This window comes from Xiphophorus hellerii, chromosome 12 (genome assembly GCF_003331165.1).
Source record: "Xiphophorus hellerii strain 12219 chromosome 12, Xiphophorus_hellerii-4.1, whole genome shotgun sequence".
NCBI lineage: Eukaryota > Metazoa > Chordata > Actinopteri > Cyprinodontiformes > Poeciliidae > Xiphophorus > Xiphophorus hellerii.
In genome coordinates, this window is record NC_045683.1 from 3,519,397 (window position 1) to 3,535,479 (window position 16,083).

General features: G+C 39.1%; 1 protein-coding gene across 6 annotated transcripts in view; it reads left to right on the forward strand.

Annotated features, from left to right (window-relative positions):
• The window catches only part of wdfy3 (WD repeat and FYVE domain containing 3), a 103,485-nt gene that overhangs the window by 26,835 nt on the left and 60,567 nt on the right, over nucleotides 1-16,083 (forward strand). For all 6 annotated transcript variants that reach the window (XM_032577855.1, XM_032577852.1, XM_032577851.1 and 3 more), the window contains exons 3-11: nucleotides 399-522; nucleotides 1,999-2,108; nucleotides 4,635-4,856; nucleotides 5,963-6,155; nucleotides 7,358-7,544; nucleotides 7,958-8,124; nucleotides 9,760-10,239; nucleotides 10,778-10,888; nucleotides 13,325-13,518. In XM_032577855.1, the coding sequence (XP_032433746.1) occupies nucleotides 399-522; nucleotides 1,999-2,108; nucleotides 4,635-4,856; nucleotides 5,963-6,155; nucleotides 7,358-7,544; nucleotides 7,958-8,124; nucleotides 9,760-10,239; nucleotides 10,778-10,888; nucleotides 13,325-13,518 (1,788 nt within the window). The remainder of the gene's footprint in view (nucleotides 1-398; nucleotides 523-1,998; nucleotides 2,109-4,634; nucleotides 4,857-5,962; nucleotides 6,156-7,357; nucleotides 7,545-7,957; nucleotides 8,125-9,759; nucleotides 10,240-10,777; nucleotides 10,889-13,324; nucleotides 13,519-16,083) is intronic.

The following is a 16,083-nucleotide window of genomic DNA, read 5'->3' on the forward strand; positions in this document are numbered from 1 at the left end:
AGTTATAAAACAATCCTCCATTTTTGTTCTGCATGCAGCCTGGTTGAGTGTCCTCGACAGACTGAAGAGCAACACTAAGACTTGTCAGCTAATTATCCAGCATTGGCAGCGATTCAAACACTGGTGGTGTAATTTAATGTCAGATTTCAGAAGCACTCCCTGTGTAGCAGGCCCACTTTCCTGTCAGATTTACTGGAGAAATAAACACGAGGAGGAGGCTTTGTTCACAGTAGTGCAGTTTTATCTTCAGAACAAAGGGAAAATATACACCTTTATGTTTTCTAACACACATTTGTCATGTTCCTTAAGCTGTAAATGTGAGGAATCTGTTACTAAATGATCATATCTGTTTCCTTACTTTAAGCAGCTAAACAAAATCTGCTCTGTTTTCTCTGGAGGTTTTTGGGAATGCTCCGCCCAGCAGCATGATGGAGAAGTTCTCCGACCTGCTGCAGTTCACCACCCAGGTGTCCCGACTCATGGTGACCGAGATCAGACGCAGAGCCTCCAACAAATCCACAGGTGAGCTGGGCATTTATTGTCTCTTTCTTTAAGGATTTTGATTATCATTGTTACAATAAACTGCAATTAAACCGTCCTAAACTGTTGGAATTGTTAGTTTTACTGCTAATGCAGTTACTTTATGCAGATTAGTGATACAAATCCACTTCTTTTTATGACAGGAGAAGCATTTTGACAGGGTTAAGGTTGTTGAGTTTTTCATTATAGCTTGGTTTTATTTCGTTGGTTTTTTATTCATTAGTTATAATTACTTTTTAGAGCGTGTTTGCTAGTTTTTCTTATTAAAATATTGCTTAGTTTCAGGTTAGTTGGGTGAAGAATACTCAACAGGAGATACCATTTTCAAAAAATATATTCAATTATTGTTGAACAACCAACTGACTGTAGTTTTATCCCAACATTTGCTGCCACCATTTTGCAGACTCGAACCCAATATTTGGTTATTTTGGCCTTAAACATTATTTAAGGTGGTGTTAGAAAGGTCTAAATTTGACTTTGTGACACACAGAAGCACAAAGTATTCTGAAAGGAAAACAACCGGACTTCACTGTCCCATCGGGAAGCTTCTGGAGTCCTCCAGGGCACAAAGCTTGATCCTGTGACTTTGGGTTTAATGTGACCAGTTTCACTGCAAAAACACAAAATCTTGCCAAGTAATTTTGGTCTAGTTTCTAGTGCAAATATCTTATTACACTTGAAACAAGACAAAGCTAACTTATGAGTAACTTTTCAGCAAGAAATAGGAGCTTGTTTTAAGTCAACACTTCCTTAATACTGATGAAAAATTAATAGTTACGTTGGCAGATTACTTCACTTATGACATGGGAAAAATGTCATATTATAAGTGAAATAATCAGCCAGTGGAACTAGTACTTTTTGTCATTATTAAGGAATTATTTGCTTAAAACAAGCTCCTATATCTTGCTGAAAAACTAATTGTGATTTAGGTTTGTCTCATTTCAAGTGTACTAAGATATTTGCACTAGAAACTACATCAGAATGCTTGGTAAGATTTTGTGTTTATGTCGTGTACGATTGGTTTGCGTTTCAGGAAGCGGTGATCCAAACTGCAGTTTTCCTGCAAAGTTAGTTACAGACTCCTTGCAGGCCTTTTCTCTGCAAGCAGGGAACATTTATAATTTCCCCAGCTGGTCTTTGTAGCTTGAGTCACGAGTTGAGTCGTAATGTCACATGAGTCAGCAGCTCTCGGTCTTCATCTGATGGGTTTTTTCTGGCCTAGCAATGAGCTGCTTAAGTTTGGCTACTGGATTTTAGCCTGAATGTCTAAAGAGAGTTCACTGGTAACAGTTTTGGTTTGACAAACCAAGGAGCCTCATGTGTGCTCTTTCCCACGTCACGTCCTCCATTATGATTTATCCACTCTGTCTGCTCATTGTTCCGGCGGCCATCTGCCTGCAACAGTGTGCCGTCACCATCCATCTGTTTGACCACAAGGCCGTGTGTTTCCTCCTGCAGAAGCCGCCAGTCGAGCCATAGTCCAGTTCCTGGAGGTGAACCAGAGCGAGGAAGCGAGTCGTGGCTGGATGCTGCTGACCACCATCAACCTGCTGGCCTCCTCTGGACAGGTCAGTAAAGAGACCGCTGAGCCAAATCCATCAGAACATCTGCAGACTGTTCTTTTATTGCAGGAAGGTTTTATGTGCCACTGCCTACCAAAGTATTAACACGTTTTTGAAATTTTCATGTATTGAGCCGCAAATTTCTCCATGTTTTTTTATCAGGATCTTAGTTTAGTCTGACATTAATTCAGACTAAACTATTACTGTTTTTTGTCAGTAATTTGTATTTGTTAAACACCGGAATAATGACAGAGAATATTTTTGACATTTTTTATTTAATATTTTCTTATAAGACTGAGATGATTATTTGTATTAATCGTGATTAATTGAATATTGAAATATTAAATTTATCACTTCATGTTATAGAAAGACAGTTAACCGTCTTGATACACTATCAATCCAATTCAATCAATCAAGTTTATTTAATTGAGCCTTGAATTCATAAAACACAAAATTACTAAGTTATAAAGAAAACACCATACAGTCAACAATTGAACAGACATTATATTTTGATTAGTGCATCACCAAATTCATTCACATCAAATATGTTGGTCAATATTTCATTTATTATGGTTCAAAAACAATTCAAAACGAGTGGGATTTTAGCCTTGATTTAAAGGAACTCAGTGTTTTGGTTGTTTTGCATTTTTCTAGAAGTTCTAAGCTTTTTAAAGGGGACATATCATGCAAAATCAACGTTTTGAACTTTACATCATGTTAAGATGTTATCCTCCCCCTCCCCTGTTGGCTCAGACTAGCCAGCAGCAATTAGCAAACACCTTATCAGCTGAGCTCATTATGGGAGCTACTTGTCAATGAAACGTTAATAAAACATTTTTAAAGGGTTAATAGAGGAGTCATGTTGTGAAGACTTTCTGGAGGTGGAGTTTCAGGAAGAGCAGGAGTTTTTAAAGAGACAGAGGCCCAATTTAGCGCCGTTAAATTACAAAGTCAATTTTATTTTAAGTCATATTTGATATATGTAGTAGTTCCATAACAAGTGATGGTAAAATAGTTACTTAAATGTTGTTTAAAATGTCACTACGTGCCTGGAAAAATGAGTCGTTAACTTGCATGCCTGATGTTTTAGACAGTCTTTGTCTTTGTGTCTCAGACAGAACACCAAGGCTCTCCCAGCCTCTGTAAACCTGAAGTCACCTTGCTTACTTTTACAAGCCCCCACTGTATTTTTCGCTTTGCTTGGTTTAATAGGATGCCGTTCAGACAGAGCTCAGCCTCTTTGTGTCTCTTCCTCTTGACAAGCCTCGACTCTTCCACCATATTTCCTTCACAGCCTCCTTGTGTCACTTTTACTCACACTTTCAATAACGTCTGCGTGGCGTTCACCGTGACTTTCGGGCTGCGGCAGCCATCGATCCTTCTGTTTTGGCCTGTAAACACTCACACACACTTCACCTGTTACAGCTGAGGATCCATTCCTCGTGTTATCCTGACTCCTTCACCAATCGTTGTTTTATTCCTCCATTTTTCTTCTCCCTCCCGCTGTCCTTCATCGATCAGAAACGGTGCGTTTCAGAGCGGTGGAGAAAATACTGCGGTCATTTCTCTCCGCCTTTATTTGTCTCTAGTGATAATTATCATAAATTAGAAAGTGTGTGATTTAGTCACTGTGAGCTTTATTTTCAGTAAGTGTGTGGGAGGCTGTTTCATTATCTGAATCATTCGCCGGAGTGAGCACAGTTCTCTGGTTCGCCATCATAACACCAACTGTAAAGTGCACACATTGAAACACACACTTCAGGCCATCATGGCCGCTCTCGCTTTTGTTTTCTTCACAGCAACTCGGCCAAGAATCCACAACGGAATAACAATTTATCAGCGTCATGCTAAAAATAAAAATGTTTTAGTCTTTATTTTTAGCAACCTCCTGCTTTAGTGTGGAAGCTCAGTACTGGTCAGTTTTAAATAATTTTCTTCTCATAATTTGCTGTGATAAACCTTTATTTTGTTCCAATAAACAGCATCAACCAGCAGGATGTTGCATGGCAGGAAGTAATAGAATTGAAATTCTTTTTTTATAAAGTGCCTTGAGAAAAAATGTTTTGTGATAATAAACAGAATAAATAAACTGTACAATTGAACTGAATTATATCTGATTATATGTTTATTTTTGTAAATATTAAGTTATTTTGTATATGTTTTACTTTTTTTATAGTAAAAAAATTAAATGCTAATGTTGAAGTTTAAAGTAGGACTGATATGATTAATCGTGATGAATCGATTACTGAAATAATCGTCAACTAATTGATTGTTAACTGGCGTATATAAAGGCCATTTGGTGAAATTAACAATATATTCAGAGCAATAATTAAGTCAAAATTGTACGAAAAATATAAAAGAAGCCATCTTTGTCTGTAAATATGTGTTTGCCAAAACTCCTCCAATGACCTAGGATTGGCTTCCCCAGCTAAGCTATGGTGTCCACATTAGCCACTCAGCTCTGATTTAGGAGCCGCTTTCCTTTTTTAATTAACATTCACTAAATCTCTGTCCTTCGTCTGCCCCCAACAGAAAACAGTGGACTGCATGACAACCATGTCCGTACCCTCCACCCTGGTCAAATGCCTCTACCTGTTCTTTGACCTGCCCCATATGGCCGAAGCCCCAGTGGGCCCCACCCCGCAGCCGCCACAACCCCCACCCAACCAGGAGAAGACTCCGAGCCAGGCCCACACTCAGCCGGAGCTGCCTCTGGCCGACCGCCGAGCGCTGCTCCAGAAAGTCTTTGTCCAGGTAGAAAAAATAAATGGTTCTTTCAGCTTTACACTCTGTTCATTGTGCTGTAGGACAGCAGTCACACCAGCCACATTTAGTCCGCTTTAGTCCAACTCCAGACTGTTTATCTTGAAAGTCCGGTTTGTTTGGGGAGATGTGAATGTGCAGTCAAGCTGATGAGGACCAAACCTACACCTACAAACTTCTCTCAGTTCGACTGAAGTGAACTCTGGTGCCGATGAAATGTAAATGGATAAATAGCTCATGAACTAAAGACAAAAGAGAAATCCTACAACTGCTGAAATCTGACACTAGTCCAGTCTTGTTTACAGTTCAAGAAGAAGGAAGTTGCGCTCAGTGTTTTCTTCAGCGAGTTTTGTGTCGTTTCCTTCAGTGGTCCCCATAAGTTAGTTTATAGTCCAGTAGACTCGGTTTAATTGGGGACCAAAGTGGCAACATTTGTTATATTTTCAGCTGCTGCAGTTCTCTTTCACAGTGCAGTGCTTAAAACGAACAAAACCCTTAAAAAAAACTGTTGTCTTCCTTACCTGTGGGGGCGCTGCACCAAGGAGCATTGAAAGAAACAACCAAAAAGCTCTGAAGAAGACACTGAACGCAACTCCCTTCTTCTTGACATGGAAATAAAAATGAAGTGGTGTCAGATTTTAGTGGTTGTAGAACTTCTCTACACAAGCCATTTTTCACGCTAGTGGAAGAGCCTCATGTTTGTTTTGGTTGTGTTTACCCAGAATGCCCTGCACTGTAGTCCACTTCCTGCTTTTAGAGCGGTCTCTGGTTTGCTTGGTGTTCACAAACTGCACCAAAGTTCACTTCAACCGAACGGAGACCAAGGTTTGTATGAGGACCAGAGTTCGCTTTTTTGTTCCACATCAAAGTTCGATTAGCATTCACACATCCCCAAACAAACCAGATTAAACAGCTGGTGTGAACGCATCCTAAACATGGCAAGTCATTTTGATTGTAGAAAAATAACGCGGGGTATATCAACACTGGTGTAGACTTTTAACCCAATCAGTGATCCCAGCTGCAGGAAGAAAGTGCTTCAACACTTTTTTCATGATGCAAGACGCTCATTTTCATTTTGCTCCATTTTACGATCACAGATCCTGGTGAAGCTGTGCACCTTTGTGTCTCCGGCGGAGGAGCTGGCCCAGAAGGACGACCTGCAGCTGCTGTTCAGTGCCATCACCTCTTGGTGTCCTCCTCACAACCTGCCCTGGAGGAGGAGCGCAGGCGAGGTGCTCACCACCATCTCCCGACACGGACTCAGCGTCAACGTGGTCAAATACATCCACGGTACGACATTCATGTTTGATCCAATGGAGCGTGTGTGTTGTAGGACCATTATCAGTTCACACAATGTCAGCACTGTTACAGTAAAACTTTATTAAATGTGTTCGAAACAAAGTCTTTTACAAAAAAAGTGCACAAAAATGTAAATATTAACCAAATAAATCAGCATCAGTATAATAGAACAATGTGAATAGAATATACAGAAAAACATAACTTAAAGCTCAAAATATTTATTGTATATCTGAAAATAATTATAGGAAACCTATAAAGAAAAATTCACATTTTGCACATTTTTATGCTTTCATTTGGGTTTCTACTGCTTCTAAAAACAGCCCATCGTTTAAATAAACACCCAACTGCTTTTTGGCAATAAGTTGATGTCTGGAAAATGAGCTCAGACCCGTTACCTAGCAACCCCCGCAAAGCCCAGCCCAGCCCAGTTATCTAGCAACCCAAGCTGAGCTTCAGCACGTTTGGTCAACTGGTACAATGGCTGCTGGAAAACACAAGTTTTTTTTTTAAAATTACCATCCAGAAGCTACTTGCTGCATTCTTTTTCGTTGTGCAGGAGGCTCCACTTCTTCTTTTCAAAGTTGTACGGTTGTATAATTGCTCATCTGTTTGCAGCCATTTTCATATTTGAATGTAAATGTTGAGTTGGGGGGCCTAGCCAGCTGCAGCTTTTTGGGATTTAAAGTGACAAGAGGCCCTGAAACATTTTCTGTCTAAACTCACTAGACTAAAATCTCATTATCTACGAATAATTTTGTGCAAAAATGTACTGAACATGTTTTGAATAACCCATAGTCCTTTCCTAACCTGTTCAAGGAAGTTTAATGGGTTACATTTAATGATTAAAGTTGAGCTAGAAGCCAAACTGAATAGTTTGGTTTAGTTTAATAAAGTTTTTCTCTGCTCCAAAAGTGACAGTCATAATAAAACAATCAGTTTTAGCGACTTCGTGGGACGAAAGGCCTGCAGGATAAAAGCGAATCCCTTGAAAAGGTCGACAGGACTGAACTTTTCACATTCGGACGTCTCCAGCTTTTTTTTGTCCTTCATGAAAAGTTTAACCTTTTCCCACACGAAGGCAGGTGGGAACCAGCAGAGAGTTCCTGTCCTGCAAGTAAACCCACGATGAAAGTGAGCAGGACATGGTTTTAATAACTTCCATGTTTTCTCCTCCATCTCTTTTCTCTTTCCAGAGAAGGAATGTCTGTCCACATGTGTCCAGAACATGCAGCAGTCGGACGACCTCTCCCCGCTGGAGATCGTGGAGATGTTTGCCGGCCTCTCCTGCTTCCTCAAAGACTCCAGCGACGTTTCACAGACGCTGCTGGACGACTTCAGGATGTGCCAGGGTTACGCCTTCCTCTGCGACCTCATGCTCAGGTGCAATTGAGAGCTCCATGTTTTATTTTTTTTATTCATCTGGTTGTCAACAGAACAACCAGAAATATCTAAAAATAAATGCCAACTAGGGCTGGACAATACAGTTGAAAAACGTAACACAGCGTAAGTGTTTCATCAATAATTATCTTTATTGATAATTGTCGATTAGTTTTTTGTTTTAAATATCTGAAGTACTGCCAAATTGGTAGCGTGACCCATCCTGTTTTATCCACAGTTTTCACTTCACGCCGTTGTTTATTTTTAAGTAGCGGATCGGAGTCCAGTAAATATTATATATATTGAATACTGAATATTCTGAGATGTATTACCTAATAATATCGATCATGTGTCTATCACCATATATATTACTGATTTATTCTCCAGCCCTAATACAAACTACTTCCTGTTTCCAGACTGGAACAGGCTAAGGAGGATGAGTCTAAAGATGCTCTGAAGGATCTGGTCAACCTGGTCACCTGTCTGTGCACATACGGGGTGACGGAGCTGAAACCTGCTGGTCTCACCACCGGCGCCCCCTTCCTGCTGCCAGGGTTCGTTCTCCCACAACCATCTGGGAAAGGTACGGTGCTGGAACTAGCAAAGCTTTCAAAATATTCTTAATATTCTGCCCTTTCAATAGACAAATTTGGGTTTTTGGTTATAACCTCAATAATGAACAACTTTGTAATTACCTCCTTCAAATTGGGCTTCTGTCTCTTTCAGGAAGTCATCACAACATGGCTCCTCTATTAACTCTTTAACAACGTTTTTACCAGCGTTTCACTGACAAGTAGCTCTTATGAGTTCAGCTGTTCCACCAGATGTTTACTAATTGCTGCTGGCTAGTTTGAAGGAGCTGGATGGAAAAGCTGCAGGGGAGAGCTGCTCTGTAATTACAGAAGCTCGACATCGTGGAAACTGCTCCTTCATCTTTTCCATTCGTTTAAATGGAGAGATGTTCTTGCAGTCGGGTGTTAGACTTGCAAACTGTTTAGTTAGCTTAAAGCTCCAAACTTGAAAAAGTCTTTTTGTTTTTCCCTCCTGCTCTTATCTCGCAGCCTGATCTTAATCTGGGAAATGACTTTTGATGCTTGGCTGATCCCAGGAAGCTCAACCTGTTTGACAGACGCTGTGCTGCTCGTCTCGCTGCTGGAGACGCGCCCCTCCAAACATCCTGAATACAAATGAGAACCTCTGAACTGCTTCCCCTTGACCTTTAGTTGCTGAGCGTTTTTGGTCCGTTTTACAGAAAAGGCTTCAGGTTCTGCAAAGCTTTTAAATGAGGGATAAAACTTTCATTCCCAACAGTTGATCAGTTTTATATGTTTGCTGTAACATTCAGTAAAAACCCCAGAGTGGAGCATGAAAGCTCTACACCATGAAATCACGCACACACGATCTCCCCCCAATCTCCCTGCTGGAGGACAAAAAGCTGCTCGCTGATCATGACTAGCATTGGTTCTAGCTGTTAAGTTATCAATAAACCGCTAAATTTAAATTTCTATGTGTGATATATAAAAGAAAAGACACAGTGATTTGCTACTGATTGCCAACACAATGACAACTAGATAACAAGTTCAAGAAAAAGTTTTATTCAAGAAAAAAATAACAAAGGAGAGAGATGTAGTTCAGTCATGCTAGCTTGACTTTGACAAAAGGAACATGTAGATGTGCTGTGGATTCGGTCTGTTTCCACCGCTGTGGTAGATTAGCTTCTATCTTTTTTGTTGATTCTTTTTCATTGTTTGTTTTCTTCTTTTTTTGCTTTTATTTTTTTGTTTTGTTCTTTCTTCCTTTGCTGCTTTCCTCCCTTCTTCCTGTTTTTTTTCTTTCTTTTAATTGTTTCTTTTGTTTGCTTAATTCATTTTTTGTTTCTGTTTTGTTCGTTTTTTTTCTTTGTTTTTAATCTTTGCTTTTTTCTTATGTTTTGTTAGTTTGTTTTTTTGCTGATTGGTTTGTTCTCTTTTTTTGCTTTCTTTCTTTCCTTGCTTCTTTTTTTTACTCTCTCTCTCTTAGTCTCTCTTCTCAACCTTCATGTCTTTCTGTGTCATGAAGAGTCTCCATCATCACTCATGTGTTTCTCTTAGTGAGGCGTGTGCTTTAATTCAGCGTTTGCTCGTTGTTGCTTCCAGTTAATATTTTTACCCCAAACAGATAACATTTTTTTTCTTCAGCTCTTATCTCTATTTATATGTTGTTCTTGTCCCTCCTTCAGGTCACACAGTTCGGAACATCCAGGCCTTTTCGGTGCTGCAGAACGCCTTCCTGAGGACCAAAACCAGCCGCCTGGCCTGCATGCTGCTGGACGCCATCGGGAACATCTACGCCGCTGAGCCGGCCAACTACTTCATCCTGGAGTCGCAGCACACGTTGTCGCAGTTCGCCGAGCGCGTGGCTAAGCTGCCTGAGGTTCAGACCAAGTACTTTGAGCTGCTGGAGTTTGTGGTGTTCAGTCTGAACTATGTGCCGTGTAAGGAGCTGTTCAGCGTGTGCGTGCTGCTGAAGTCCAGCACGTCGCTCTCCTGCAGCATCACTGCCGTCAGAACGCTGCTGAAGCTGGCCAGGCACGACCCCGTGTTCAGCGACGTGCTGCGGGAGGTCGGCCTGCTGGAAGTCATGGTCAACCTGCTGCACAAGTACGCCGCCTTGCTCAAAGACCCGACGTCACAACAGCAGCCGCAAAACAACGACCAAGGTGAGAAAAATTCACTGCAAAAACACAAAACCTTAACAAGGAATTTTGGTCTAGTTGTTGTGCAAATATCTTTCTTCACTTAAAATAAGACAAATTTATCTAATAAATAACGTTTTAGTCAATATCTCCTTAATATTGATGAAAAACTTCTAGTTACATTGGCAGATTGTTTTACTTATGGGAAAAAGTGTAATCAAAGAAATATTTTACCTTTTGCATTAATATTAAGAAATTTTTGACTTAAAGCAAGGTCCTATATCTTTCTGAAAAGTTACTTGTAAGTTAGTTTTGTTTTTATTTCAAGTGTACTAATATATTTGCAGTAGAAACTAGAGCAAAAATACTTGGTAATATTTTGTGTTTTTGCAGTGCAGCTGCCTCCCGTAACAAAGAGTGAATTTTAATAGTATTTTGTGACGTATAACAGTAATAATGAATTATTAATGTTAACATGAATAATTACCTTTCCAGATGATGCCTTGACTGTGTAGATAATTTAATGGTCTTTGTTGTCTTGTTGCTGTCTTTCTGCGCTCAGCTGACTGTAAGAACAACCCGATAGTGGAGGAGCAGAAGCTGCTGGCCTGGCTGGTGATGGAGACTCTGACGGTGCTGCTGCAGGGCTCCAACACCACCAACACCAACGCAGGTAAACACACTCACACACTGCAGGCTGCACATGCACGGTGATTTCACAGAGAGAGGGTGAAATCTCCACTAACATTCAGACACAAAGAGAACAAAGCTGCAGGTTGGAGGGTTTAAATCAGGCCAGCAGGACGTCTGACCCAAAGCAGGTCGGCTACCGATTCAGGGAAAAGTTCACAGAATTGGACTCGGATCAGGAGAACCAGGATTCCTCTGTAGGTGGTCAGCGTCCGTCCGTCCGTCCGTCCGTCCATCCATCCATCCACTCTTCCATTAGCATGTCCATCCTTCTGTCAACCCTTCCTTTCTCTAGTTAGTTTTTCTTTTTTTCTCTCTTTTGTTAATTTCTTTCTTTGTCTCATTTGTTTTTTTTCTTTTTCTCTGTTTGTTCATTTGTTCCTTTCTCTCTCTGTTCATTTCTTTCTTTCTTTTTCTTCTTTTGTTCATTTCTCTTTTTGTTCATTCATTTATTTCTCTAATTATTTGTTCATTTCTTTTTCTGTTCATTTTTGTTCCTTTCTTTTCATTAATTTATTTCTCTTCATTTGTTCTTTTCTTTCTTTCTTTGTTCATTTGTTTGTTTCGTACTCTTCATTTATTTCTGTCTTTCCTTTTTCTTTCTTTCTTTCTTTTTTCTCTCTTTCTATTAACATGAGTAATTAGCAGGAGCTCTGCTCTCTCATAATTACATTCTAGGTTATCATGGTTTGTTTGTGTTTGCATCTTTGGCTCAGTCTGATAAACTCTAACTGTTGTGTTTAATTAACCCTGCAAATAATCTCCCATTTGTTTATTTTCCCTCATCCACCACAGAACAGTTCTGTTCAGCTTGTCGTTAATTTTCTATCAGACCACGAATGTCTCGGCTTTAACCTCCCAACAAACCCTGATAACTGAGATCAGAAAAATTTTTTCTACAATCTGTTAAATCTGAAGAGCTAGTTTCACTCACACCTCCTGTTTGCGTAGGGGTGTGTGTGTGTGTGTGTGTGTGTTTGTGTGTTTGTGACTCAGTCTGCTGGAGCAACTGGGTGAGTCACCAGAATAACCATCCTGCAGCTCTGCTCTCTGTGACCTGGATGGTGACTGTTTGTCGTCGTTAGAGGAACTCATGATGTGGGAGAGCTCTTCACTCTGATTACACTGCATTACGCACCTGGAGCGGTTAGCTGCCACTCTGACGTGACGGAGAATTTAAACAAGTGTTTGATACTTGAATGGACGAAAGAAAAATCAAGGAGCTCGCTGTAGGATAGTTAGAAAAAGAAGAGGTGTTGAGTTTGGGTTAAAAAAATCATAATAATCTGATTTATGCTCATTGAATTTGAGGTGGCGTTAACCTCTTTGTTTATTGTAAATATATGAATTAAATTAAACGAAATATATGAATTAAATGAATTAGACGTATAATGTAACGTCTCGAGTATGTATGTATTAAATATAATTTTACATTATTTAAAATTAAACTGTCATAAAAATTGATTGAAAATTTGCAATATATATAGATATAGACTAGCTTATTTATTTTAATAAACATCACTGAAGTAAAGCATTGTTGGCATACTAGAAGTGTTACTGTTTTTTAGCTAATTTGACATATTCTTTTACAAATTTAGTTTGAACATAAACTAATTCAGAAGCAGCAGCATTGAGCCACCAATGCTGATTTTTAAAGCTGTGTACATTTCAATTTAAACAAATTCAAATTGAGCTAAAAATATTAGCCGTGCTCTGGTTAAGCTAATAACGAGCAGAGGTCTGGACAATATTAATAACAATATACGTATATCGCAATAAACACGTCATCAATATCAATACATAGTAAGTCTGATAGAATATTCTATATTCAATATATAGATATTCACTGAACTCGATCCAGAACCGCAGAGCATTCTGGGAAATGTAGGCAGAGGAAAAACTTTAGCTGCTCAACCTCTAACTGCTAACGAAGCTACGATGGTGGCATCAACTAATTCTCTCACTCTTTGGTTACCTAGCAACAACATGTTGAGCAACTTACTAACTCTTGTGCTTTGGTTACCTAGCAACAACATGTTGAGCAACTTACTAACTCTTGTGCTTTGGTTACCTAGCAACAATCTTTAGAGTAATTTGTGCAGCAACAGTTTCAGGTTTTGCCTCATAACTGCTTAAAAATTAATAACAACGTTATGAAGTGAAAACTGTGGATAAAACAGGAAATGTCATGCCACCGCCTTGGTATTATTTCAGATATTTAAAACAAAAAGCTAGAGAACAATTATCGATATCAACTGATATGAAACATCAATATTGTAATAAGTGAGCCTCAAAAAATAACTTTGTTTTGATCATGTGATGACATCACAGCTGCTAACACTATAGAAAGCAGGTGGATTAATCATTTTATTTGCAAGGACTCAGATTTTCAAATAGAATTTTCCCCTCTCGTTCTCAGCTCTGTTCAGAGAGTTCGGCGGCGCTCGCTGCGTCCACAACATCGTGAAGTACCGCCAGTGTCGGGAACACGCCCTGCTAATCATCCAGCAGCTCGTGTTGTCGCCCAGCGGCGACGACGACATGGGAACGCTGTTGGGCCTCATGCACTCGGCACCGTCCAGCGAGCTGCAGCTGAAGACCGACATTCTGCGGGTAATAAACACAAACGCTCAACTGTCACCAGAGTTCGGTAGTAACTAGTTACATTTACTTCAGTAGCCTTTTTGAAAAAATGTACTTTTAGGAGGATTTTTACGACATACTTTTTACTCTTACCTGAGTAATTTTATTAAGAAGTATTTTTACTCTGCCTTAAGTAAAACATGTTTTAACCAAAACATTCACCAGAAACAGACACACACCTGGAGTTTCTGTTAAAGTTTCAAGTTTTTTATTGACAGAAATTGATTTGGAAACATTTTCTCTTGCCTGATTTTGTTTGTTACTTATGCAAATTATTGTCATTTTGGTCTTGAAATCTGTATTTTGCTCAATCTAATGATGTAATTTTTAAATATTAAATGATTGATAATTTGATAAGTTACTCAGTACTTGAGTACACTTTTTACCAAATACTTTTTTACTCTTACTTGATTAAAAGTAAGTTGAAGTAGAGCTAATTTTACTTGAGCATAATTTTTGGGTACTTTACTCATCTCTGTCCATCACAAAGCCCTGATTTCAGTCTCATAGAAAATATGTTAGTAATTCTTAAACTGATGATTGTAAACAAGACAAAATACAAATCTGACTCAATTATACCAATTCTGTTGGGAGAAATGGGCCAAAATTCAAGCAAAAGTTTGTGAGAAGTTTGTGAAGGAATATCAAAAATGGTTTGACCCAAGTCATACACTGCAAAAACACAAAAATCTTACCAAGTAATTTTGGTTTAGTTTTTAGTTCTATATCTTAGACTTGAAATGAGACAAAAGTAACTTCAAAGTAACTTTTCAGCAAGATATAGGAGCTTGTTTTAAGTAAATAAATCCTAATAGCGATGAAAAATACTAGTTCCATTGGCATATTATTTGACTTTAAATATGGGAAAAATATATTTTCATAAGTTCAATAATTTTCCAATGGAACTGGAACTTTTACACCAATATTAAACTTTTATATCTTGCTGGAAAGTTTCTTACAAATTCGTTTTGTCTTATGTCATGTTTACTAAGAAATTTGCACTAGAAACTAAACCAAAATTTATTCTAAAGCAGCGTCTGGTTTCAACTGTTTATCTTCATTCCAGCTTTGATTTTTAGGCTGTTTCTTTAATTTAATTATTATACAGCCAGCCAAAAATAAAGTCTGCACCTCCAAAAGCTTGTCAGTAAATCCCGGTAAGAACGTTCAGACACGAAAGGGAGTGATTTTAAAAATCAATATGCATTTGTAGCGCTGTACACGGTAATTGCTTTAAAGCAGGATCTCTGAGAGTTAGGCGCACATAAAAGCTGGAACCGTACACACACTTTCACACACTGACAGGATGAGAGGCCGACTCATTTTCTCAGGCATAATTGCATTTTTAAACTCCTTCCCACTGCAGATGAAGTAAATCTCATGCCTTCCCAGGGCTTCGCCTGGATTAACTTGTCAGCATTTTACTTCAATTTCACTAATCATGGATTTTAATTATCACCATAAAAAGAAACTGCACAGAGCTTTAAATATGCCTTTTATTTGTGCACCGTAACTGAGAGAATTCATATAAATCTTCGGCTCAACCCTGTGAAAGCCCTCATTTCATGTTTTACAGGGGAGAAGAATCTATCAGGGGTTTGTTGCATTAATCTTCCACATTGCGTGTGAAATTAATGCCCCACACTCAGACTTTTAGTGCACAGCTGCAGCCTGGTGGTGATTTCCCAGTGTGAAGTTAGAGGAAGACGTCTTCAACATCCTGTGATTGGTTTAATAAAACTTTGTGCTGACACTAGCAGGACTTTGTTAATGCAGCAGGAAACAGCTGGCTGGTTTTACTTCTTCTTTGTTACTGGTGATTGCTATTCCTCTCTCTCTGTAGCTTTAGTCAGACATTCAATTCATGGTTGCCATAGGTGACAGTAAACAGAACGAGTTTCACATTTGATTTTTGCACAAATCCTGACTGTATAAACTCTTTGACTGAAATGATTAATCGGTGAAATCATGACTAATCGGTTATTAAAATAATTGTCAAATGGGCGTGCTGTGGTGGCGTAGGGGTTAGCGCGACCCGCATTTGGAGGCCTTGAGTCCTCGATGCGGCCGTCGCGGGTTCGACTCCGGACCCGACGACATTTGCTGCATGTCTTCCCCCCTCTCCTTCCCCGTTTCCTGTCAGCCTACTGTGATATAAGGGACACTAGAGCCCACAAAAAGACCCCCTGGAAGGGTAAAAAAAAAAATAAAATTGTCAAATAATTTAATGTTTCATTAATCGTTGGAGTGGTTCTGGAGTGTACATACTCCAAAAAACAAACAGTTTTCTAAAAAAAACATATTCAAAACAGTAATTATGTCAAAAGTGTACAAAAATACATACATTTTGCATTTAAGATGAAAACCAAACGCTTCAAGTGGCATAGATTTAGCTTCAGAATTACTAAAGGAATGCTATGTATGATATTTTAGGCAATAAACTGTTTAGTTTGCTTGAGTTGCTGTTAACTTTGCAGCGATCCTTCATACTGACCATGCATGTGGCGACAGTGGAGAGGAGAAACTCTCCTTTAA